Below are 27,479 nucleotides of genomic sequence, written 5' to 3' on the forward strand. Positions count from 1 at the left end.
GAAGAATTTCTCCCAAAATATGGTTTGGAGCATTTATTAAAAACAGTGTACAAAAACAAAACTGCATACAAACATACACCAATGTGAACACAAGCAAGCAAGACCCCAGAAGAAGCTGAGGATAATGTCCGTACACTGAGGACGTTCTGTGCGCTCAGTGTGGAGTCATTTCTGATCCTCGTCCTGTCCAGCAAACACTGTATACCGCCGTGGTTTGACTTCACTGCACAAAAACTGTTAATGATTGTCCTAAAAATGAATGAGCGCCCACTCTGAACACATGCATAGATCAGGAAGACAGTCTGGGCTTTGAATGGCCTTCAAGTTTCTATATACAAAAAGACAAAATGCTACTAAGAGACCAAACTTTGCATTTGCATGATTTCTTATTGCCACTATTAAAACACAGAATTGTTCAAAGCTTATCAGGTGTGAAAGTTTGACTTGTTCTTGCAGAAAAAAAAAAAAAAAAAATCAAGAAAAAAAAAAAAGCAGCAAGATCTCTTCAAGATCGAGGAATAAAAATTTGAATCTTGCTCAGACAAATGAATATATACATACACGTACATTCAAGCTTCTAGAAATCAATCGCATTTCCGTAACATTACAAATGACAGCCTAGACTAGAATAAAGTGCATTATTGCCCAGAAACACTTTGCCGTAACGGAAGGGTCTTCTCGTCTTGAGGCAGCAGGCGTTGTGGAGAGGTCAGCGGGAGAGGTCGTCATCTTAAAATTACATCAGACATTCCAATCAGAAGAAGTCACAGTTCCCAACATGAACCCTGATTCGCCGGTTAAGCTCCTCCCCTGCCAGCAAGCAAGGAAAAGCAGGTCTTTCATTGGTTCGTTCAAGAAAGGAGCTGATTGGTCGAGAGGTTTGGCGGATGGACGGCAGCTCTCTGCGGTTCCTCACGCTGTCATCTTCATTCGTCCTGTGAACGAATGAAAAAAAGGGTGGGAATTACATACGCAGTCATGACTAATGCATGAAGCTTTTCCAGTGTCCAGGAAACACAGGGCTTATACAGCACACTGTTGCAATGGAGACCACACAACAGAAGAATCATCTTCCACTTAGATTTCAGCTTCTGCACACTATTTTTTACCATATTTGGAGGATTACACAGCTCGTCTTACGGTTCAGACAGCGGCAAGATTTAGTTTTGTTACTCATTACTCCTCATCCCTACACAGTGTACAACACGTTATGGCCAAATTGTAAAGGCAGCATTTACAGAGGATCCACGATTGTGGGAAAAACGAGAGAAATGTTGACAATAGAGTAAAATGTGTTCGGATTCAAGGCCTGCTCAGACGAAGTGAAATATTTTAGATTTTGCATCCGTTCAGATCGACATAAACATTTGCATGTGGTCATTGCAACAGTTTTTTTTTACAGAGGCGTTCTAATCTCTTTTTCATTTCCAAAAACCTAGTGAGCTACCTTGATGTACAGCAATACAGAGGAATCTCATCATTTCCATCACACTGCACTAGGGCTGTCAAACGATTCAAATATTTAATCGCGATTAATCGCATTAATGTCATAGTTAACTCGCGATTAATCGCACATTTTTATCTATTCTAAATGTCTCTTGATTTCTTTTTGTCACATTATTTTTTCTCATTTTAATGCTCTTATCAACATGGAAAAGTGGATCGGCTTGCTTTGTGCAAATGTTTTTTATTGGAAACAACATTGGCATATACTGTGTTCAATTCCACACTAACATTCTCACTTGGAGCAAATAATCTCTCACACAATGTAACACTGTCCATCAATAAAAGGGTGAAAGAAATACTGACGAGGTGACGTTACTGATGTTGACGAGTGGGCGTAGAAACGCATCAGCGGTGTGTTTGCTTGGCCATCGAGTGGTATTTCAGACTGGACGTGCTGCGGCAGACACACAGATCACTTTGGTCTTGTCAATTGAACCATTTGGCAACTTTATAAAAGTAAACTTTCCATTCAGAATCTTATTGGCATCCATTTTGGCGTCTCGCGCTCATCATTCATCCATTCAAAACGTAACGTTAAAGGGGGTCGCAGTCGCACACCGGCCGAAAATTTATTTAAAATTCGAACACATTATTCTCTATGAGTGTACACACACCGGCGGCGCCATTCGGCGTTTTTATTGCTGGCCATAAACTGAAAAAGTGCGCGTCTGATGTGCGATACGAGTTGTCCTAGACGCGGCTGCGCTTCTCGTCCACTCTTTGGCCGGTTCGCAGAAACAAGTGTGTGCGGCGTGCCTGTTGTTTTGTTTCTGGTCTAGCTAGATCCGGTGTGGTGTTGTAGTTTTATTAACGTTACTAGTTGTAGCAAAAGCATGTGAAAAAAACGACAAAGTTTGCTAGGCGTTAATCTCGCGATAAAAAAATTGACGCCGTTAAAATGGGTTTGCGTTAACGCCGTTAATAACGCGTTTAACGGACAGCCCTACACTGCACATATGATGGGAATGAGATTCCTCTGTATTGCTGTACTCACTAGGGGTTTGGAACAGAGCTACTGTAATCAGTACTGAACATTTCTGTGACTCATTTGTTCTCACATGATAACAATGAAATCACATTTGTCACAAACATTTTTTGTGTTATCCTTTGTCACCACCACAGGGCAGCCCAGCCAACCAAAAGCAGAGCTGTAGGTGAAGACATAAAGAAAAAGAACAACCAAACTCTTTTTCGCCACTCTTTTACTCACACACATCAACATTAACAAAGACAAACAGTGAATACAGTGCTCCCAAAACCACAAGACAACAGGTACAAATCAACTGGACAAGAACAGTAAGCTTGTACAAGACCAAAGAAAACAAAACAAAAACAGCAGCTGATCCCAATTCACACACACACACACACACACACACACACACACACACACACACACACACACACACACACACACACACACACACACACACACACACACACACACACACACACACACACACACACACACACACACACACACACACACACACACACACACACACAAAGCTTCCTGGGGTTAAAGGCGCTGTGTTAGATGGGTGGGCATTGACGAGGTGACACGTGGGGCACCATGCCATGCTGAGCGTTTCATGCCAAGCGACCAACCACATTAAACCCCACCTTACCTGCCCACCGTCCCCAACCAATGGGCTGCTTCTGTCTACCTGACTATCTGGAAACCAACCAATTACAGCGTCACAATGCAAAGAACAAACGTCCCTTTCACATAGTGTGACCTGTACTCAATGTTCCATGTCAGATGTTTATCAAGGCTGCGGTTATGACATTATTGTATGAGATTATTGGCAAAAGATCCATCAGCATCTTCTAGAAGGTGGTGTTTTTGCATTGGCTTCTGTGGGCTCACCTGCGGACAGCTGACTGTGGGACCTGCGTCGGGTGGTGGGGGTTTTAGAAGTGGAGGAGAGGGTTGAACCTGCGCTGCTGGCTCTTGAGATGGGCAGGGGCACAGGGGTCACGGGAGGAGAGTCCAGCTACAGCACAAAAACAAACATTATTTTCTGATGTTGGCCTGCATGTGTAGGGCCCTATGACATTTAAATCAAAAAACATTTATTGGCCTAAAAATGTATAAAAAGTTACATTTTAGGGCCCTATGAATTATTATTTTATTTTTTTTCAGTTTCCAATTTTCCTTTTGGAGTTTTAAATCCCCCCCGAGTTTTGAATTAAAATGTTTCTGGATTATTCTGTTTTAATGGTTAAATTAAAAAGCAAAAGCAAGTCTAATTAATTAAAATCATGAAACGTATACAATTTAACAACAATTTAATAAAAGTTTAACAAAAAAAGTACATTTCATAGTTTCACAAATACCACATTTTCTGGATTCCATTTTAATGGTTTAATTACATTTTAATAATCAGAAAGCATGACTAATAATACATTGAATTCACACTACATTTTTTACAATTTATTATTTTTTACAATAATACAGCCCTATTTTTTCATAAATTCTCTGTTGTAGTCATTTGGATTCATGATTTGATTAATTAGTTATTTTGTTTGCCTTCATTTGATTACAAGTTAACAATTTAATTAATATTTCAAAATGTAACCAAATTCCTTTTATTTTTTTTGGCAAACAAATCTGCACAACAGAGGTTTACTGTTATCACAGTGTGCTACATCTTCAACTAATTTAGACAAACAAAAGACTGGGTTTGGATTGTGTTGCCTTTGTGAGCACTACAACTCAAGTTCCTACACAAATCCTGTTTTTAATATAAACCGGAGAGCAGGGAAAGTGGAACAGTGAGTGTGTTGTGGCAGAGAAACAGTGGTGGGTGAAGGACTTGAGACCTTTCATTCAGATCTCAGAGAAGGTTTTTCTCAGACATGAACATGTGAGAATGTGTGTAGTTGTGATTGTGTACCTCCACGCTGTCATGTGTTGGTGAGGAGGACGTCGAGGAATTCTCTGCTTGGCGGCGTGAGGAAGACGAGGGGCCGATCTCAACAGTCCGAACGCGCTGAGCGAACTTCAGAGAGCACACCGACTCGCTGACGTTACTCTCTAGAGGAGACACCTGAGACGGAGAGAGGAACATCACAGTTTAACTGGTGTGAGAAGCTGCATCCCAGAGGGCTAATCTAGCATGACAACATACAAAGTGTTTCACTAAATGTTATGCATTTCTCAGTTATTAATGTACCTGCATTGTGTACATTGAGCTATATCATCATAATTTACCCTGTCCATGTGGCTCTGGTTAATCAGCAGATATTTAAATTAACATTTTTATTAAATAAAAATGTATCTTATGACGTGAACAGCTTTAAGTAGAAAGTACTGTATTGTCATCTAATGAGGCCAGCAGGGGGCGCTCACCATGTGGTCTGTGTGGGTCCTAACGCCCCAGTGTAGTGACGGGGACACTATACTGACAAAAGAGCGCAGTCCTTCGAATAAGACGTTAAACCGAGGTCCTGACTCTCTGTGGTCCTTAAAAATCCCCTAAAAATGTGCCCCTTGGCCTCTGTCCATCATGGCCTCCTAATCATCCCCATATACTGACTGGCTTCATCACTGTCTCCTCTCCACCAGCAAGCTGGTGTGTGGTGGGCGTTCTGGTGCAATATCCAAGTGGAGCTGCACATTGGTGGTGGTTGAGGAGATTCCTCTCTTCTATGTAAAGCGCTTTGAGGTCTCAGAAAAAGCGCTATATAAATGTAACGAATGATTAATTATTATTATTAGTAATTATGACACGGTGCGAACAGGCAGCATTACACCCACTGGAAAATTGTACACAAAATGACCAGGGAACATTTACTGGTAAATTAAATACATTTTGATTTCATTTCGTCTTAACTACGACAGACTTTTATGATTCCATTAGTCCATGACAAAGTTCTCTTTCAATGGCGATTAGCTAGCATAAAACAAACAGGAGAGTGTGTGCACAAAACTGCTTAAAACACTGTGCCTGCTCATGCTGTACAAAGTACAGTCTTATCCCATAAATCCATTATAATCCACTCAAAATGTGTGGAGATTTGGAGTGCCACTGTAACCCTGCTGACGTGACGCACCTGCACCATCATGAGGGTCTTGCTGTCTCCGCTGAGCGAGTCCTGCAGAAGGTACGTGAGGCGGGAGTTCCTGAAGGGCACGTGCGAGTGTTTGGAGCGCAGGGCGTTGATAACATCACCCAGCGCCGACAGTGATTTGTTGATACACTGAGCCTCGCGCAGACGGCTGCCCTCGGCGCCGGATTTGGCAATCCGTTCTGAGCCGGCCAGATCCACCAGATTTAGCTTACCTGCAATTGACATGTGATTGTTTCATATTTGCGTTTCAATCGAACTGTGTGTTGAAAACAATTGAAAAGGACTGTGTGTGTACCTGAGGTACGGTGGCCCGTTGAAGAGTTGAAACCCGCCACTGTGACGATAAGGAGGGCATGAGAGCGCGAGCTGTGTTCGTTTAGATTCGTGCACGCTGTTGCCCTGTTCATGTGACCCAGCTCAAACACCTGCAGAGTAAAGGTTATAAACAACGGATTAGGCTAAAATGGGTTGACGCTTGTCTATACGACAAGACCTTGCACTGGAGCACTGAATATTTCATATCTTGGTGGATTCTCTCAGAGAGCATTAACACACAACTAGCTTCACTTTTCTAGCTATTTTTGTAGTTATTAGTATTAAACCGTAAAAATGTTGGTAACACTTTTAATTGTCCTTGTTACATGTTCTTAGAGTACAATAGTAATAACAGTAAATTATGCTTTTATATTTATATTAAGTATATATTTTATCAGTTTTCAGAGCGGAGTATCTATGGACAAGCTCCACTAACGTCTTGTCAAACAAAACCGACAAACTGGCCTAACAAGCTAATTTTTTTGCTTGAAAAATATGCATGTGCTACCTTTTCCTTGAAAAAAGGATAATATTTTAGGTCCCACTTTATATTAAGTGTCTTTAACTATGTACTATGTCCTAACATTTGAATTAAACATTTGATACATTGTTTTTATATTGTACTTAGTTGTATATTTAAAAATGACCTGCATGTAATTACAGCTGCAATTAATGTAATCACATCTACAGTTACTGTTACTGTTGACCCTTCCCTTTAGTTTTAACCCACACTTAGACTTCACCTACAAGTGTTTTGCAATACAAAAAGAACAATAAGTTCATTGAACTTAATTTGATCTAATGTTATATTCCTGTGGACTAAAGCCGGTTCTCAAGTGTGGATAATAACGGCAGGCGGTTCAGATGCTGTGAGCTTTCACCTTGTTAATGTCCTCCACACTCTCCACTGTGAACTCTGTGAGTCCTGGCACATACAGCTGTCCACTGCCGTCTGGACACATCTTTATATCCAGCTTCTCATTGGGATTGTCACCCAACAGGTTCCTAAAAACAGATTCAGATAAATGCAAATGAATAAAACCAAACCAGCTGCTGTATTCGGAAGCATTGCTGAAACTCAACAACAAAATGTTGGAAGTTGCAGAAGTTTTCTCCCCTATCGTGACATATATCAGAGTGAAACTGCTTCTCAAACAAGAACACATTTTAGGATGGGTCTTGATTTTGTTCATTGGGAATTGATTGGATGGTTGTGGTTTGCTATTGGTCGATCTCAGTAAATACGTCATCAGAGAAGAAAAGAGCTCAATGTAAGAGAGAGGGGAAAATATTATGATTAAAGATACTAGTGTATATGAATTTGGGGCACAGATTATTAAAGGCAAGCAGAATCAGAACCTGCACACATCTGTTGGAGTTACGTAACCCAGCAGGAAGGGAAAGTGAGGTGACAAACAGACAGGACCAGCAGAACTGGATAAGTGATTTGTGATCTGTTTATGTCTTACAGATGGCCTGAGAGATTTTAAATCTAATCTGTTTTTACATAACTGCTGACCAGCAGAACATGTGGCACACACACACTTCACAGCGACACTGGGACAATTATATAAGAGTGCTGAATATGCTGCAGTGTGTCGGGAGTGACGTGCTCACAGCCGCTCACACACTGACAGCTCATCTAGAGAACATTTGATAATCATCAAATTCTACCTCCTACTTCCACTGTGTGGCTCTACTTGTGTGTGGTTTTCTCACCGAAGTGTCTCATTGTAGATTTCCACCATGCTGACAGTGATCTTATAGTCCCAGTCAGGCTTTTTCTCAGACACTTCAGAGAAGAGCAGCCGCAGAGCACGCTGGTTAATGCCAGGGTCCTCAGGGACCCCCTAGAGGACACACAGAGACATGAAGTACTCACTCAAATTTGAAAACCAATATGCTACAGATGATAATCGATAAATGACTGATTTCAAAATGTAATGCTATTTTTTGAATAAATTAAATAAAACTATTTTGTGACACTAAAGACTGGGGGGTGATCACAGGAATATATTACATTTTGAAATACATTTAAACAGAAAATGTAAACATTTAAATTGTAATATTATTTCAAAATATTACTGTATTTTTTGATCAAATAAATACAGCCTTGGTGAGCAGAAGAGACTTCTTTTTAAAAAACATTAAAATAATCCCACCTACTGCAAACTTATGAACTGCACTATATGCATCTACTTTGATGATGTGCACTGAGTAGATATTTCACAAATATGAAAGGAATAGACATCACAGTCAACGCAGTTAACATACCTCCATAGTGTAGGTCTTTCCAGAGCCGGTTTGCCCGTAAGCAAAGATGCATATGTTAAAGCCATCAATACAGGAAGTGACCAGAGACTGCACTTCCTGGAACACCTGTCCAATCACAAGAGAAGGGACTGTATAATAACAACAACTGATACAGGAAATATAACCATACGAGAAACAATGAGTTCGGGGACTAACCTCCTCCTGAGTGGCCTGAGTGGGAAAGACTTTGTCAAGTTCAAAGGTCATGAGCTTGCCCTTATTGGATAAGTAGAGAACAGCATCATCATCAGGGTCAAAGGTCACTAGGTTTTTGGTGTCAGCAGCATCTGCTTCTCCAGCACACACGGGGCGTACGCGACACAACACACGAATGTTTCCTGAAAAACAAGATGATAAAGTCTTCCTAATTAGAATGTAAATATCTCATTTGATTCAAAGAAATTCAACATTTTGTGGAGGTAATGCTTCCCAGACACCATTCCCAGGTCTCACCTTTGAGGCGCACCAGTTCATTGTGGCATTTCTTCCTCAGGTTCATCTCCCGCTTATATTTCCGCAGGAGTTCTTGGTTTGCACTGCTCACCTCTCCAATCACCTGACAGATCTGTGATCACAGACAAAGCTCAATTCTTAATGAGAGGCAACGAAGACGCAAAAGAAATAAAACGCCATCAGGCGAGTGTCTTAAGTGGTGGAAATTACGGATGATGGGCACAGAAAGGTAACAAAACAAAAAGATTTACAATTACACACACCCACCACAGGTGTAGCGTGCAAACTCAAAATATCTCAGTTACATACCTCAATTAAGATTTTTGTGTATGGAGGTTTAAGTCAGGGGTCGGCAACCCAAAGAGTTGAAAGAGCCATATTGGACCAAAAAAAAAAAAAAATCAAATCTGTCTGGAGCCGCAAAAAATAAAAAGCCTTATAATGAAGGCAACACGTGCTGTTAGTGTCTATATTAGCTTTATTAGCCCCCTAGTATCAAAATGATAAGTATGCTACGAATAAATACCGGTAATGAGCAAGGCGACCTTTGTTTCGATTCTGTCACTTTATTGTTTCCATGGTTACGCGTCATTGCTTGTCACGTGACACAGCGCAATCACAACACAGCGCTGAATGAATGATGATCTGCTTTCATGTAATTTTTCCTTTTTTATTAAAAATATTCACACATTTATTATCTATAGTATGAAACACTGATATTCCGATTGTCAAATATGTGCATGTGGATGTTTTTGTTGTATAAACACCTTTATAACGATCGCGTTAGTTGAGCTGTAACTTATCTGTTGGATTTACAACACGTCAATTCATCCACTTCTCCCGAAATACATGAAAGTAAGTGGCTGGTGAACTGGGAGAAGAATAGGGTAAAATGTAAAGCTACTTACACAATGTGTATCTGATATGAATAAAACGTGTCGTCTTTTTATATTATAAAGGATTATTATTGCCACTTCCATAGACATCAGTGTATAATTTATATCAAATTCATTGTTTTTTTTAGTACTTATGTGATTCTTAAATGTCTTAAACCTAAAATAACCATTATGTGTTTGAAAACACTGAATAGTTGTGATATATGACAAGCACTGAGCGCGTCCGTCTCTGGCTCAGCGCCAGCCAACGCACGTTTCAATTTAGCAGTTGATCACGTGATGCACTGAGCGTTCTAATCACACCGGTGTGATCGTACACTCCAGGGACCAGCCAAAACTGGTGTAATCGTACATGCGAAAGGGATATTTTTCATTTTCATATTTTTTAAAAAGCTCCAGGGAGCCACTAGGGCGGCGCTTAAGAGCCGCGGGTTGCCGACCCCTGGTTTAAGGGGTGTTTAGATAACTATGAAATAATTCACATATATTCACAATTAAGCACTAAAAGGTGAACTGACGACTGAATTCAGCTGCAGTGTGTACGAGCTGTGGTCAGGCTGGTGTGTTTGTGTGGTCTCACCTCCTGCTTGGCCTCAGTGATGGCCTTCTCCAGCATGTAAGGGAAGTCCTGCACCTGTCTCTTCAGACAGTTGTAATCACAGGTGAGGGTTCTCAGGGCCGGCTGCAGGGTCAGGAGGTTCATCCGCACACCTGCACAAACACACCATTAGACGCAGTTGTAGTTCATGTTTACCACAAGATCAAAAGACAAACAGTAAACTTTATCAAATGAAATGGTAACACTTCACAATACGGTCTCATTTGTTACCATTAGTTAATGCATTAACTAAGTATTGTTACTAAGTAGAAGTATTGTTAATTCTTAGTCCATGTTAACTAATGTTAAAAAATGAAACCTATTGTAAAGTGTTACCAATGAAATATATAAAAATTATATAGTTATGACTCTCAAATTGTGAATTGTGATATTTATAATTTTAGTTTTTTTTGTGCCAGCTTTGTTTTTGTCATTTCCAATATTCTCTGATTAAGGTGAAGAATCAATAAGGTTTACGCCAAATGAGCACACATTTTTTTGACTAAAAGCCCTGAGGAATGTTGTTTATTAAAAGTCTCCAAGTTGTTTCCAAAAATGGAATCTCAAGACACATTGTCAAGATTAAATAATGAGTAATTACTAAGCAATAAAAAAACTGCATATGTATACAAGTCTTTAAAAATACTATAGTAATAAAATTACTAATAAAATATGATTTTAATGTAATTAAAATTTTAATATAAAGCAGCAAATGCCTATACATATTTTAGTTTAAATATAGTTTTGTTTAAACTTTATTTTAAGGTGTCCGTGGTACACAAATAAGTACGGAGTAATATTAATTAAAAACATGTACTAACAACATGTAGAGTTAGGGTTGGGTTTAGGGTTACTTGCTTGTAATTATGCATAATTTAATGTTATTTCTATACTAAGTACATGTAATGTTTAACAAGTGTTTCCTATTTTATGCATTGAGGCTGAATTTATGAAAATGTCACAATGCAAGACATCTTAAAGGTTCTAATGGGACAATATAAATCACTAATGGGACAATATAATCACTAATTTCTAGGGGTGTGCAAAAAAATCGATTCACGTTTGAATCGCGATTCAAGCTTTGCCGATTCAGAATCGATTCATAGAATTCCAAAAATCGATTCATATATATATATATTTTTGCCGTGTTAATATTGTCCTGAAATGAGTTTAGCTCAGCATTCCTATAGATGGCGCTGCGTCGAATTCACACTGACGCCTGCACACGCTTGTCATAACAAAAGAAGAATTGCAGCAAACGTCATTCGGCGCAAACCTCACAGAAAGAATTATTCAACCTGCTCCATCCTCACTGAAGGCGATAATTTGGGCGCATTTCGGCTTTTATAACCTCGAGGGAAAGACGGAACTTGATAGGACTCATGCTGCTTTGCAAAGCAAAAGTTAAGTATTTTGGAAACACCACAAACGTGAGAAATCCCATGGTACGCCATCACCCAGAGATTAAGATTAAAAATACCGCAGTGCGTGACCGGATGAGTGAGTGAGTGACGGACGGACACAGGCTGACAGAGAGCTAGGGCTCGGCTGAGCGAAAAAACACTTAACTCCATCACTATTTTTGTTGAACAGATTTTTGTACCTTAACTGGGTTCCTGAGGCAGTTTATAACTTTCGGGAAGCGGAGATTGATCGGGAGATTATTGACATCTGCAGTCGGGGGCTCTCATGTTCGCTCTGTTTACGTCAGCTGTTTAGCGCGGTAATTTAGACAATAGGCTGTTTGTTTACAGAGTAACGTTAACTTTCGGTTAAAAAGGTTTAAAATGCTTGTGTAGTTGTGTCGAATTGTATGCACGTGTGGGAGTTATATGGTACGTTTAAGTTACTCTGTCTTTTGCAGACAGCAAGATGTAGGCTGTAGGCTTCATAATGTTCACAATGGTATTTCATTAGTAGTTGGTTTAACCATGGATGAGGTAATGGCTGTTATGTTATTTTCTTTTCAATGACGTTCCTTGTTTCATTGCTGGATTTATGGAAAAACATCAACCAATATTGCATATCCATAATTATTATAATGGATATAATTAAAGAATACTTACACTATAACGTAAATTAGAAGTGTAACGCAATTTTTTATTTTTTTTACGCCTATTTTGAATTTTACTCAAATACAAATACTTTTCCCCCCTCAACAAATACAGATACAAATATCGGCTGCTTTGCACACCCCTAGTCTACTACAATCAATCACATAGGAAAAATTAAACTACATTTACATACTGTGAATCGTTTTTTTGAATCGAGAATCGTTTTGAATCGAAAATCGATTTTGAATCGAATCTTGAGCCTAAAAATCGGAATCGAATCGAATCGTGACATTTTCTGAATCGTGCACCCCTACTAATTTCGTTTTTTTTATTTTATTTGAAGGTGAAATACAGCCTGTAATTGACAGGTTTTGTGAGCTTCACTGAAACACACACTGTCTCACCTGCTAGGTTCTCATGGACGGCCTTCATCTCGCTCTCCGCTCTGATGAAAGCTTCTTCGATCACTCTGTTCTTCTCCTCCTCCAGACTCTGCATCTCTGCCTCCAGCTGGCCCTGAGCTCTCTCCATCTCACCCTCATACACCAGGATCTGACACACACACACACACACACACTGCCGTCAACACATCTGAATCTGAGGTCAACACTGAGGTTACACTAAGGTCATAAGCTCTATTCAAACGGTGAATGTTTTACATGAGGAGTTACATATAAGGTAATTTACACCATAAAGTGATAGTTCACCCTACAATGGAAGTCATTTACCCACCCTGGTGTTGTTCTAATGCCGTAAGATCTGTCTTTTATGAACCACAAAAGGAGAATTTTTAACAAAACAGTAGCCGCGTTTCCATTACCCTTCAAATTGCGCAAATTGAAATTGAAAATACGACCAATGGAAACATGTAAATTTCGAAAAAACTCCATTTATCGCAAAAAAGTTTTTACGCTCACATAAGGTGCTTTTTCAGGCAATTCGAAAACATTTTTTTCGCAAAGCTGCAATGGAAACATTTATGGTCACCTGACATAGATGACGTGGTGTGTTTGGACAGAATTCGAGACAGTTCTTTATTAAATTCATAAAAGACAAAAGAATTCTAGGAATACTGGATTCTAAACCTCAAAGAAATGCTACACTCAAGACCTCGAAGCAGAAATGAGGGAGAAACACCCAGAAACACTTCATATGTGCCGCTCACAAGTTTAAGGGTCTTTCTTTGCCATTAAAGCTTGAATAACACACATACATCTCCTTCGATTAATAATAATAATAATGGCCAGTGCAGTGGCTGGGATATACCTAAACCTACCAACATCCATTGCCATGATTTTTGGAATGACTTGGAAAAAAATATATGACGTTTTAGTCGCATAACATCGGTTAATGGAAACGCTGTCATTTCGCAATCGTTTTTTGACGACATTTAGAAAAAAAAATCTGTAATGGAAACACACCTAATGTCACACTCGCGCTTGTCCATATAAAGGTAGGGAATAGCCACAGCATCAAGCATTTTATAAAAAGGCAAAGGTATCACAGAATGATCATGTGCAGGATATTCCAAGTGTTTATTTAGTGCATTTAGTTTATTTACCAAAATTTAGTGAATTTTTTAACCTTGACCTTGGCCGTTGGTCTTTTCTGCATGGCTGCGCGACTTGTGCGCTCATGAAACTCCATCTTGCCATACAACCCATGTACCTTCTTCTCTGAGGTGAATATATCAGTTTTGTTCGTCGTAGCAAGTACTTATCACGTTCACATCTGTCAACTGTCATTCTGTTCTGGTCCAGTGATATTTGACTTAGTAAAGAAAGTACACAGTTACTCTTTTTTTCTAGGCGTTGTATTTCATGTTGTAGTTTTTTTATTTATTTATTTATTTATCACAACTTGTGTGCTTTTTCTGGGCAAGACATAGTGAACTACTAGTCTAAATAACGTGCATGTCGTGCACAGAAGACCAACAGCCAAGGTCAAGAAGTTTGTTTTTCACCAAACCCTATTGTACACTCCAAGAACACTTGGAATATACAGCATGTGTTGTGATACTTTTGCATCTTCTCGCGACCAGGGCATTTTTTTTTTTAAATCCTCCTTTTGAGATCCATAAAAGAAAGGAGGACATACAGCATTAGAACAACACCAGGGTGAGTAAATGACTTTCACTTTAGGGTGAACTGTCCCTTTAAAGGAGCTTTTACAATGACAGCGAGTAAATTTGCAACTCCCTGTGTGATTGGTTGATTATAGCAGTTTGTCCAGAACCATATCAGAGTCACTGTCAGTGTAAACACCCCTATACAGATCTACACACAACAGATGAACACAGATGCACAGAGAAAACCGGCGTTCTGCTTTCAAGCAAAGCCAGTTATGATTTCTGAGATCTCTGACCAAAGCAACACAAACACCACCAGCATTAAAGACGTAATCTACTACTGACCACAGTCATTTGTTAGACAGATTTAATGCAGATAGGTCAAGTGACCTGTGGGGTGGGTGGGGGTTTGTTGGTCACATACTTGGGAGGGGCATCTGGGGTCACACACACCATTAATACTGTACATCTGTAGTACACAACGGAGTGACATCAACTATTTCACAGTAGATCATGGGAATACTATTGCAAGAACACAACATTACGACCCTGAAGAGAATGTGAGCGAGTTACTCTGCAAAGTTTCAGGGTTTCATAGGTCAAAAATGAGGATCAGCGAACATGAATCTACAATTGCAATTAGCTCTTAAAAAAAAAAAAAAAAAAAAAAAAAAAACTCAAGTAAATATTTTCCTATAATCAAAGTTGCAATCTGACCCATGACACATTTTTGACCTTTGACCCCTGCCGGCTGCAGAGTAATCTGGTTGACCTTGGAGAGCCTGTGGGTGACCTCTGTGTTACCCCCACCCACCGCCTTGGAGAGCAGACCATATAGACGGCCGCGGTCCATCCTCAGCTGCAACGCAAGTGAAGAGAGAGAGCCGTTAACATGCTCTTCCACAACACCGCAATCACAGAGGCCTTTAACCAGAGTCATGGAACCCAGTCATTCAGAATGGAATTTACAGTATAGTTCGGAATGTTACGGAATCTGGGATTTTTTTTAAATAAATAAAAGTAGGGCTGTAAACTTAAAACAATTCGCGATATGGATAAGTGTCTTTAAATATTAAACCGCAAAATATGAAGTCTGCATGTTCTGCGTGAGTCTCTGTGTGAATAAACGGAGCAGTTCCGTCTACTACACACACTCAAGCATGAGTGACGCGTCTGCTGTCTCGCTATATCAGGACATGAACACATGAACTTCACCTCCAGAGCAGCTCTGACAGTCACTTCACCTGCATTTCACCATTTCATTTGAGAAAACTATCATCAGACACACACACGTCTTCGCAACCACCAGTAAAAAAAAATGTTTAGTTTAACTTGCAGAAATTAATTATATTACTAGTGCACAGTAACATGCACATCTCAAAATAATAAAAAGGTAATAGTTTAATAAAACTTAATTTTTTACAGAATACCACACAATATACATTTTCCTCCAAGTTTTAATGAAAAAAAGTAGAATTATGTCATGCAGCACTTTGCCAAACAAAGAACATAATTGTTCCAAATTAATTTGATTACATTTTAAAAGATTAATCAAATTAGATCATAAATTTAGCAGTTTATTTAGTATTAAATCCTAAAACAGAATCTAGAAAAGTTAAAACACAGTTACAAAATATAACACTTCATACGGATATATTATTGTTAAAAAGTTAAAGTTTTATGAATTCAATTGATTAGATAATTACTAGGGCCGGGACTCGATTAAAAAAATTAATCTAATTAATTAGAGGCTTTGTAATTAATTAATCGAAATTAATCGCATATAAATAATTGACCTGAAAACAGTGAGAAGTAATTTTTTTCACATGGATTTTTAGTATACCATTGAATAATGACTGAATACATAAGCTTAAGCAACAAAATATTGTTTATTTTTGTTCAACCAAGTCCAGCAGACCAGTGCTATTTTTGCCATTAAGTGTAGCAATAGCCGTTCCGAATTCCTTGTTGCACAGCTTGCACACAACCATGCTCTTATCGACGCTTCCATCCGTTCGTTTTTTTATAATAAATGTCCCATCCATGGGGCCAACCAAAGCGGTCTCGTCAGCTTCTTTGTTCATGTTCACTGTGGTTTGTTGTTGTCTGAAGTTATCAAGTTATGAACATAGACGGTTATGAACGCTATTGGTGCTCCAGTATAATCGGTCCGCCTAAACTCATCCAGTGAGAAACGTTCCGCGGTGCAAAAATAAGTGCGATTAAAATGCGTTAAAAAAAATTTACGCGTTATTTTTTGTGTAATTAATTAATCTTAATTAACCCGTTAAAGTCCCGGCTCTAATAATAACCCTTTAGATTATTAACATTTAATTAAACCACTCCTGGAATCCAGAAAAATGTAAACAAAATTTGGGAAAAAATTTAAACCGGATATCATAGGGCCCAATTAAAGTTATAATCAAAACACTTGGGATTTGCGAAGACGTGAACAGATATCAACAGACCACAAACGGGGTCAGATCTGAGAAGCGCCCGGCCACATGATAATCCAGGACACTCAACTGCTAAGAGCGTATGGGAGCGGCTGGGACAGGAGGCGAGTGTGATGATACCTGCTGGCGGAGCTGACCGCTGGTCCTCTGGGACTCGTGGAGCTGCTGTTCTAGCTCTCTGAGGAGCTGTCTCTGCACACACAGCTGCTCCTGCAGCGTCTGGTTACGGGCCTGGGCCTCCATTAAAGCCTGCTTACACTGAGCCGACTCCACTTCAACCGTCTTGGTCACATACTGCAGGAAGAGTGAGAAACAGACACATTAATTTTGTTACCGGTAGGTGTTCATCAGCCCTGAGTATGTGCCTTAACAGGCTATTTGGTCTCCTAAACTTAGAGAGAATATATATATGCAGTCTGAAGGTGCAGTAGAGCTGACTACTGTATATACCGTATTTCCAGGACTATAAGTCGCACTTGTTTTTATTGTTTGGCTGGTCCTGCGACTTATAGTCAGGTGCGACTTGTATATCAAAATGAATTCATACTGACTGAGATGAACCAAGAGAAAACATTACCGTCTACAGCCGCGAGAGGGCGCTCTAGCTAGCGGAGTTGTTCAGAAGCGACACCGAGGAAGAATTTAATGGATTCAGTGCATAGACAGTATATAAACTGGACACAGCGACCCCATAGGTTTCAACGGAGAGAAATGAAGTCAATTAGAAGCACTCACTTCCTGATCGCAAGGCGAACTGCGCAGGCTCAAACTGAGCTTGACGACGTAGATGTGACGTGAGCAACCTGTAGGTCTTCTAGTAGCTGTGCCGAGAGAAATCTGAATCATTCCCTTCCGAATCTCGCAGAGACGGAGAGCGTGGGTATTAGCTGTCCATGAGCTAGCAGCGGGAGCAACTTTATCACTCTCTATGGGCTTCTCCCTTGACTTTATGCCTCCACGTCCTCCCGATTGATTGCGAGCTTCTCTGCCTGTCCATACGGTAATTTCTCGACTTGTGCGACAGAGTCGCGCGGGTATGACGCAATCGTTAGCCTATTTTTACAAAAACTGCTTCTACGGGGCCATAACGTAAGATACAAGGTAATGGAGCCTTTTATACATTTTCGTGTTTCTTTAGAAATAAATAATGGACAAACGGTGTCTTTAAACGCCTCAGATGTAAAGTTATTCGCTGTCAAAGTGACGCCAAAATGAATGGGAGTCAATGGAATGCTAACAGCAGGTGGGGGTCCGCTAGCCAATGGCGGCGCCCAGGTCGGCTTCAATGTCTTTCGGAACACTGCCCCCCTGATTCAGTGTTGTGTGGAATGAGATTGGAAGCTTGGTGAACTTGCTTACCAGTAACTTGTTGGACTCGCTGGCTTATGTTAATTTAGCCTATTCAGTCTCGCAGGTATATGTTCTTTATGCTATTGTGTAGCTGAATAACTGTTAATGTGTTACGTTAACACATCAGACACCTATTCAGCCTGTTGTTCTGTGTGCTGTTGTGTAGTTGAATAACTTGCCTTTCCAGATTAAATGTCTGTTCTTGGTCTTGGATTTTGTGAAATAAATTTCTAAATAAATGCGATTTATAGTCCAGTGCGACTTATATGCGTTTTTTTTCTCTTCATGACGCATTTTTTGACTGATGCGACTTATACTCCGGAGCGACTTATAGTCCGGAAAATACGGTAATTACACTGCAACAAGGACACCTTAAAAGAAAGTGTAACCAACATTCAACAATCTTAAATCAACAATGAAACCTGAACACACTCTCACCTTGACCTGCAGCGGCTGTGCAGCCTGGAGAGACAGCGCTTCCTCAGCGTCACGAAGCCGAGAGGTCAGCTGATCCTCGCTCTGGCTCCGGTGGCATGACGCCTCTTCCAGCTGCTTCTGGAGCTGCTGTCTGTGGTGCGCGGCCTCCTCCAACTGCTCCTGCAGCTGAACTACTACACCCGTCCTCTCCTGCACCTGCTGCTCCAGCGCAGCCAGTCGCCGCTCTCGCTCGCGACACTCCTCGCCCTTACGACACAGCTCTCCACGCAGGGCCTCCACATCCTGAGGCCGACACATTACATGACAAAATAGAGGATAAACAGCTGTGAGAATAAACACAAGGTAGATAGCATTTCAAGTAGGGCTGTCACTAACGATTCTTTGGTAATCGGTCGATTATTTTGACAAGAAATCTAAATAAAAATAGACCTAAGAAAACAATAGCCTTAAAAATGACTTAAAATACATATATATAATAACAATGAGGCAATAATATTTGGTTCATGTAAAGCATCAATAGCAAGTAATCATATGGTTTTATAAAACAATACAGTTCAAATAGATAATATAATATAAACAATCATCATGTGTACATTATGTATTATAACAAATGCCCTGCAGAGGGCGCCAGCAGCCTGGAGTTGTTACACTTTACAGCAGATCAAATCCTTGTTTAATATTGGCCAAACGACATTTAATCAAAATGTTTACTTAATCTTTAATATTTGGCCACTTCTTATCGATAAAAGTGCTACAGCCACTGCAATTTCTTGAACAAGAACATGTGGACATCAAAACATGCAAACTCCGAGCAAGGGTTTAAACTTATTTTGAAATCACGATGAACAGTTTGCATATTTAGAAAAGTATTGATACTGTGTTGCCGTTGGTTTAAAAATTATTTACCTCACAAATCTAATGAAATTGTGCGTTCCCAGATGAACGTTATAAGTAACCTACACTCACAGCATATGAGATGGAGTTTGAGATGCATTTCACTCATGTAAATAACAGTATTTACTGTGATAAACAGCATTTACTGTGAACAGAGCCACTCTAAGACGCACTTAGGTGACCTACATGCATCTAATAATTAAAGAGCATATATATATTAAACCCGCAAGGCATTCATTTATTTAATTGAACATCAGCCTGTGTGAATTCACAATAGCACTATACTACAGAATGGTTTTTAAATGGTTTTAATACATCGTGCAGCCTTAGAAAATGGTCTAATAATGCGGTTCATGGATTCTCGTCCATGGAAAGAGCCACTTCTGGCATTTTGCCGGTTACTCGACACGGGTAAAATTGCAATCAAGGACTTTTTAAAAGCGTACTCTAATTTATTCGAGGAATCGTGACAGCCCTAATTTCAAGCATCAAGTAACCAATCGGATTGTATGATTGTATTTGAGGTTTGCAGTGATTCTCAACCTGGTTGGAAAGATTTCGATTTTTCATTGGTTAACCAGTAAAAGTAAGATGGTCTGTTTATGGTAGTGCGAGTATACCTGGCTGTGCGGGCAGTGGGCAGTCGAGCAGCTGGTCTGGGTGTGACTGGCCCTCAGCTCCTGTTTGAGCCGCTGGTTTTCACTCTCCAGCACCTCGAGCTGTTTCTCCAGATCTGTCGCCCCCTAGACACACACACATACATACACACACATTTACTTACAAGTCTATATACCTTTAGACCTCATTCAGCTAATTCATTTTATGTACACCTAATTATAATTACAAAGCCTAGCCTTACCCCCCTCCCAAAAAATACTTAGAATTGGGGGAAGATAGGATTCAATATATATATATATACTATTTTATATATTTCTGTGATGCAAAGCTGAATTTTCAGCATCATTACTCCAGTCTTCAGTGTCACATGATGATCCTTCAGAAATCATCCTAATATGCTGATTTGCAGCTCAAAATAAATGTCTTATTATCAATAATGTTGAAAACTGTTATGCTGCTTAACGTTTTTGTGGCAACTATGATGCTTTTTTAGGATTCTCGGATGAATAGAAAGTTCAAAAGAACATTTATTTAATATTTGTAACATTATAAATGTCTGTTGAACGGTATAGTCATTTAATGCTCTGTGTAAAAAAAAAAACTAAAATTAAATAAATTAAAATGTTAATTATTTTATGAACTGACTTTTCTTTTCTTTTTCACTACAAATGAGAAGAGGACTCATCATATTTAGCTTCTGGGGACAAATTTGTCAAAGTACAGATAAGTACAGCCACGCCAATCTAAAATTAGAGATCAGATCAGGGACACATTCCTCTGCTATCAACAAACCAGATAACCAGGTTAACACTCCCTCCACCTCCCATCATAAAATTAAATCAGGTCAGTGTTCTTTATAAAACAATAGAAATGTGTTTCCACACAACTGTGACAACTCTTTCCGTGTCCCTAATAATCCCTCTCTCGATCCCGGTCTCAGTCTCTCACCAGCTCAGAGCGCAGTCTCTCCACCTCCTGTGTCTGATCCACTAGTTTCTCCTCCAGCTCCTTGACCTACAAAACCACAAACAAACAGCATTATTAAGCCGAATCTCTTTAAAAAGAAATGAGTCAGCAAGTTTAATGCATTCACATTCATGAGGTATCAATCTTCTTTAATCCAAACAGACATAAACAATGAATATCGATGCATAAAAGGTCACGATACACGGCGGCTGAGGAATGTAAATGATCTGATAGTGCTCTTCTAAATCTGGCTGGAAAACTGAGCCCTATTCTTTGTGTGTAACGTACCTGTGTGCGCAGCCCTGTAATTAGAGCGAGTTGTTCGCCCTCGTCTTTTTGCAGTTGCTCCTGTGAGTGAATTTTACTCACTTGTACAGCGCTGGGAAAATCCAAAGGCCTTTGTGTCAAAGCACTAGAGTTCCTCACACCTACAAAGAGACACATACAAACACACACTTAATGCCATGCAAGCAGCTTTTTCTAATTTTTAGGTCACAAGATAAGTCAACTTGCATTTATGTAGCACTTTATAAAGATTGTTTCACTAATTAACAGAAAAATAACAGAGTTAATGTTGCAAAATTCATCAACAATGAAACAAATGGTTGCAAAAGAATGCAACAAATGGTTATAGAAAGACAACAGTATAATTATTCAGCTCAAGTCAGTTCAGTGTTAATTCAATTCAGTTTAAAAACAGTGTCAATGTTGTTGATATATGTAAACATGTATAAACAGCTTTATTAATATTATATAAATATTGTCAGGCGTAAACCTCGTATCTCCATATTTCATCAGAAAAAACTGAGTGCCCACATAGCAACATGAAACTTTATAACCTAATAGTTGATGAAAACGTAATGTGATGCACTTATAACCTCAGATGCAGCCATTCTAATGACGGACAAAACATATATCCGACATTCACTGGTCAAAAACCTTATAACTCCATTTGAGCTCAATTTTGGTAAAATGTTAATAATATAAATGGCAGATGCAAGCGTCTGGCCATATATAAAGCCACTTTGACAACGTGGGGTTTAATTATTTTAAAAATACTTTTCCATTTCCTAAAAGTAGTGTTTTTGGAGATACGAGGTTTCTGCCTGACAGCGAATATATATATATATATATATATATATATATATATATATATATATATATATATATATATATATATATATATATATATATAAAAATTATATTTATAATAAAATGTATAGAAATATAAACTATTATAATTTAAATAAAATATTATAAATATAAACATTTATAATAATAATAAATTGGTCCCACGTTATATTAAGTGTCTTTTAACTATGTATTAACATTTAAACTAATCATTTGATACAATGCACTCATTGCGTACATATTTTTTTTCCCCCATTGTACTTATTTATAAAATACCTTCATGTAATTAAAGCTGTAATTTAATGTATAATTCCACTGTAGACCCTTCTCAAACCGGTCCCTAAACGTACCCGTATCCCACCTCAATAGCAGGAAGTGTTTTGCAATAAAACATGAACACAATAATAAGGACACTGTACCTAACAATATTTTTTGATGCAAGTACATGGTTAAATACACCTGATATAAAGTGTGACCAATAAATGATGTGTAATTATACAGTTTCACATTTCTCACCTGTAGGGGACACAGCTTGGTTGAGCTGGACGGCGTTCAGTCTGAGCTGCTCTTGAGGTTCTTGGTTAAAGGATGAATGTTCCTCGTAATGGTGGTCGTGTGTCTGCAGTCGCTGTAGCAGGAGTTGTTTGGCTGCGTCTTCGTTGCGCAAGCGTGCCTGGAACTCACAAACTCTCTCTTGCAGCGTCTGCACAAACACACAAGAAATCTGTGTAAACTCAACCATGAATGCCAGCTGTACGACCTGAACTACACACAAACTAAAAGACAAGCAGGAAGGACTTTTAAACATAAGTGGGAGGATTTTCTAAAATGAAAATGAAACAACCAGGTTACTGAGAAAAGTGCTCTTCAGGTTCTTCAGGTGTCATTTACACAATATACTCATGTCATCCCAAACACATATGACTATTCCATGGAAAACAAAAACAATTTTATCATTTCAATACAAGTTCAGACTTAAAAAAAAAAAAAAAGTCACTGTATGATTTTGTTGGAAACAAAAAGAGCAGCCGGGACATTTCATCAAAAGAAAACAAGAAAATATTTTGAAATGACACGAGTAAAAAACAAACAAAATTAAACTATTCCTTTAACTAGCAAGTGACTATATCTACTGGCACAAACTACCTCGGATACAGTTTTCAGGACCTCAGATGACTACAAAACCTCCAGTAGAGAGATTTAAGCAAACAAGGAGAACTATGAACATAAGAGACTTTACAGTACAATGTGTTCTGTAAAGATGACGTCAGAACGAGGCAAGTAGCACACAGCTAGCTATTAAGCACAAAGAAAGAATCAGAGGGAATTACGTAGGCAGACGTCCAGGAACAGGACAAAGTAACCTTCTGTGCAGGTGAAATGGAGACACGGCAGTGCAGGGACACAGAAATAAAGACCGAGAGGGAAGAAAGGAGCAGAAAAGCATGAAAACAGAAAGATCAGTGATGTGACTGATGGATGACAGATGACACACAAAAGAACAAAAATCACTCAACTCAAACTTCGCAGGAAAAATGTGCACATACCAACTCTTTGAGATGATGCTATTTTTGAAGATTTGAAAACTTGATGTCTTTTAAATCCTGTATTTCAGTGATTGCTCATTGTACCTCTACAGGTAACACTGCCTGGTCAACACAGATAGATCTAGAGAAGCACATACAAAGCTATCCCACGTCTAAACTATTGTTTGTATTGAGAAGAGCCGTCAATGCATTGAAAAGCAGAGGCCTGGACAAACCATACATGTGATCTCCAGCCAATCGGATCTCTTCTGTGCTGACGGTATGTTGAAAAGACTGGAAACCCAAGCACACTCAAATCTCTATTACTCTAGATTGTCCTTTTGAGAGAAGCTTTACCCAGCCCTGGAGATCAAAGAGAGGAGGACTGTACTCCTAATGTATCATTAACCAACAGTGGATCCTGTTAAGTAACTCCAGATGAGCTACTAGAGTCATATCTATCAACCAGGGGTAAATGCGCAAGTTACAACTTAGCCCAGTTTTGATGTAAAGGAGCACAAAGTTACTGTTGAAATGTAACTATGTATAATCTAAATATTTCTGGAAGCCTCCGATAAGGAGAAATGGTTGGAATAAAACCGAAGATCGACAGACTTCAATCCTTTAGACATACATGATCATGTTGACATATACACTCATCTATATTTTAAGAACGAGAACATTATGTAAATAAATTACTTTGTTAGTAGCTCTTCAAAACCCCATGCTAAACAGCACACCGCTTTGTGCATCGGCCCGTGTTGTGCATGTCAAATAAAATTAAATTTATGTTTTTTCAGTATCCTTATTAATTTCAAATACAGTTTCAGAATGTTATTACATATATGTATTATGTTCTACATGAATAGTACTGTATTTCAATGGCAACATATTTTTACTGTTAGTTATGAGGCAAAAGTTAGAATTAAGGATAAATTGAAACAAATTCTGCTCACATATTTGAAGGCTGCTATTGGAACATTAAAGGTAAACGTTATATGTGACTACACATTACTTCACGAAGAACTACGACCTACTAACATATGTTCTGCCTTAATGTGTTCTGCAACCAAATAAAGTAGAGAGTTAGTTATAAAACTGGCTATAGTTACCTCTAGCGTGGACTTTACATTTAAATTTAATGGTTGAAGCAACCATACCCAGGATATCAGAGACTTATTTCACTTGTAAGCAACCAAATAACAACCACACATCAAAGCAGTGGCACCAACCCCCAACCTGAGCATCATGGTGGGCAAACACATTTTCTTCAGAACCCATAAACGTTTCGTTTTAATTGTCAACCAGTGGTCCAATCCTTCATTATATTCTTATAAATCTTTCCATTTAAAGCTCGAGAACTGAAGAGGTATTTTAGATCTGAAATGGTCTAAGAAACAAAATCAGTGAATGAGCAAATAGCAGCCCTAGTTTAATCAACTAAATGAAATGGGATTTGCCTGCAGATGTTGCCCTGAGGGAATCTCACACTGAAACAAACTGAGCCTGTGGTCATTTACAGACAGCCTGAGCAACCAGCTGCGCTGAGAAGCCCTAAAGCCGATAACATTGTTTAAACACAGAACACAAAGGCAGCGCTGCCTGTTAGCTGTGACCTATGAAAACTGTAAAATCAATTACGCAAAGATCACACAGATGTAGAACAGACCGGTCACACAGAAACCAGCTCCTGCATGTTGTGATCTGGTGAAGATGATTCAATCACAACACACAATCACAGAAACAGATGGTTGAGAGTTTAATGCATATTTTTATGTTTTGGAAGAAGTCTCTTCTGCTCATCAAGGCTGCATTTGTTTGATCAAAAATACAGTACTTTTTTTTTTGAGTATTTTAAAGTGTAATTTATCCTCGAGATGCAAAGCTGAATTTTCAGCATCATTACTCCAGTGTCACATGATCCTTCAGAAATAATTCTAATATGATGATTTTCTGCTCAAGAAACATGATTATTATCAATGTTGAAAACAGTTGTGCTGCTTCGTATTTTTGTGGATGAAAGAACAGAATTTATTTGATATAGAAATCTTTTGTAATGTCTTTACTGACACTTTTGATTAAATGAATGCACCCTTTCTGAATAAAAGTATTATTTCTTTTTCTTTTAAAGTACACAGATTCTAGAGAAAATGTGTTGGTGGTGATTGCCCGACCGTTGCTATTCAGGCTAGTAAAGTGTGCTGAATGATTTTTAGAAGCAAATCCCTGAATTATGAGCAACAATAATAGTGATGCTTGCCTTAGTGAACACAACTAATAATATTAATTGTCCAGGTTAATGCTGAATTTTTAGCCAAGTTAGTGTCTGATCCTTTTAGAACTGACAAAAGTCCCAGAATGCCTAGTATGAAGACTCATAAGTCATAACGGTTGTGCTTGTCTTCGCAAACACCACTCGCAGGGCCGTACCTGTATCAGCAACTGCTGCTGTTCTGAGGTTGCCGTTTCAGAGAGGTCAGAGGTCAAACAGTGGCGCTGAAGGACAGAGTTGGGCAACGAGAGGAAGGAGCTCTCCTCCTCACCATCATTCATCAGGATATCCAGGGAACTTGCTGAAGAAAACACACACACAAAAAAACAGTAAATATAGTTATCATTACGACAAAAGTGAAGAGGTAACACTTTACGGTAACACTATTTTACACTGTTTTTGTTACATACTTACAAAAGCAATAACATTAAATCATGCATAACTACATGCAACTAACCCTAACCCTATAGTAAGTACATGTTGTTAATTAATATTCCTCGGTACTTAAATATATAATTACACTGTAACAATGTAACAAAAATAAACAGTAACCCACTTTACATTAAGGTTCCATTTGTTAATATTAGTTAACATGAACTATCAATGAAAAATACTTCTAAAGCATTTATTAATCTTAATTAAAATGTTAATTTCAAAATGTTCTAACATTATTACAATAAAAAATTGCACCTGTTAATATTATTTAATGAACCCGAGCAAACAAACTAAAAATAACCCGTATTTTTATGAACTAACGTTAACAAATTAACTGTGACAAATTATTGCTCATTGTTGGCTAATGTTAATGCATTAACTGTTTACTGATAAGGTCTTATTTTAAAATGCTACCAGTAAATATTGTTACTATTATTAAATTATATAATTATACATTTCTGGAAGAAATGGACCCAAAAGCACCATGAAAGTAGTCCAGATCAGGGATATTATTGTTAACTAAAGCTAAAACTATTAAAAACATTTGTGATGAATGAATAAAGCTGAAATAAATTAAAATATAATTATTAGATGAAAAACTTAGATGAGAAATAAACTCAAAAGAATGATTCGTTCACTGATTGGACAGCTACTTCTCAAGAACACACTAAGGGGATCTAGAAGCAAAGGTCAAGATCTTACATTCATAACAGCTTCAATTTCCATCTATTCCTCACATAAACCCATGGTATGATTTCAGAAGATTAGGAATAAAGAGTCTTGTGCAGTGGCGTCTACAGCTGTACGGTTGTACACACTTAAGCTTGAGCTCTCCGATTGACCCGAGAAATATTTCAGAAGTTATTATACACGTCCCGTATTTCTGTTGCCTGAAGCAGTGAAGCCAATTATTTGGGAACTAATTTTTCTTTGAGACTGTTATTTCTTTTCAGGAAGTGAATTGGACAAACGGGTTTGCAAAATGGTCCGAATCAATTTGTATTTGTTCGGACTGACTCAATGAATCATCTGAAGTGGTTTCTCAGTCAGACCAAAAAAAAAAAAAAAAACAGTATCGAGACCATTGAGTACATATTCACCTACAAACAATGTAAC

The 27,479-nt window shown here is 38.6% G+C and overlaps 1 protein-coding gene across 22 annotated transcripts in view; it reads right to left on the minus strand.

Moving 5' to 3' along the window:
* Positions 1 to 27,479, minus strand: part of kifc3 (kinesin family member C3) — a 51,345-nt gene continuing 23,866 nt past the window's right edge. For 3 of the 22 annotated variants that reach the window (XM_079621278.1, XM_079621293.1, XM_079621289.1), the window contains 22 exons: positions 26,087 to 26,229; positions 23,462 to 23,497; positions 22,647 to 22,833; positions 21,288 to 21,427; positions 20,982 to 21,047; positions 20,036 to 20,158; positions 18,522 to 18,803; positions 16,854 to 17,027; positions 15,050 to 15,136; positions 12,614 to 12,761; positions 10,138 to 10,268; positions 8,662 to 8,773; positions 8,365 to 8,546; positions 8,170 to 8,274; positions 7,615 to 7,745; positions 6,777 to 6,900; positions 5,876 to 6,005; positions 5,563 to 5,792; positions 4,404 to 4,556; positions 3,374 to 3,500; positions 3,132 to 3,178; positions 4 to 935 (listed from right to left, as the gene is read on the minus strand). In XM_079621278.1, coding sequence (XP_079477404.1) covers positions 927 to 935; positions 3,132 to 3,178; positions 3,374 to 3,500; positions 4,404 to 4,556; positions 5,563 to 5,792; positions 5,876 to 6,005; positions 6,777 to 6,900; positions 7,615 to 7,745; positions 8,170 to 8,274; positions 8,365 to 8,546; positions 8,662 to 8,773; positions 10,138 to 10,268; positions 12,614 to 12,761; positions 15,050 to 15,136; positions 16,854 to 17,027; positions 18,522 to 18,803; positions 20,036 to 20,158; positions 20,982 to 21,047; positions 21,288 to 21,427; positions 22,647 to 22,833; positions 23,462 to 23,497; positions 26,087 to 26,209 — 2,847 coding nt within the window. In that variant the 5' untranslated portion in view covers positions 26,210 to 26,229 and the 3' untranslated portion in view covers positions 4 to 926. Of the gene's footprint in view, positions 936 to 2,596; positions 2,655 to 3,131; positions 3,179 to 3,373; positions 3,501 to 4,403; positions 4,557 to 5,562; positions 5,793 to 5,875; positions 6,006 to 6,776; positions 6,901 to 7,614; positions 7,746 to 8,169; positions 8,275 to 8,364; positions 8,547 to 8,661; positions 8,774 to 10,137; positions 10,269 to 12,613; positions 12,762 to 15,049; positions 15,137 to 16,853; positions 17,028 to 18,521; positions 18,804 to 20,035; positions 20,159 to 20,981; positions 21,048 to 21,287; positions 21,428 to 22,646; positions 22,834 to 23,461; positions 23,498 to 26,086; positions 26,230 to 27,479 lie in introns of all 22 variants that reach the window. The other 19 variants (XM_079621282.1, XM_079621283.1, XM_079621284.1 and 16 more) reach the window with 12 other exon arrangements.

This window comes from Phoxinus phoxinus (genome assembly GCF_949152265.1).
Source record: "Phoxinus phoxinus genome assembly, chromosome: 8".
Lineage (NCBI taxonomy): Eukaryota > Metazoa > Chordata > Actinopteri > Cypriniformes > Leuciscidae > Phoxinus > Phoxinus phoxinus.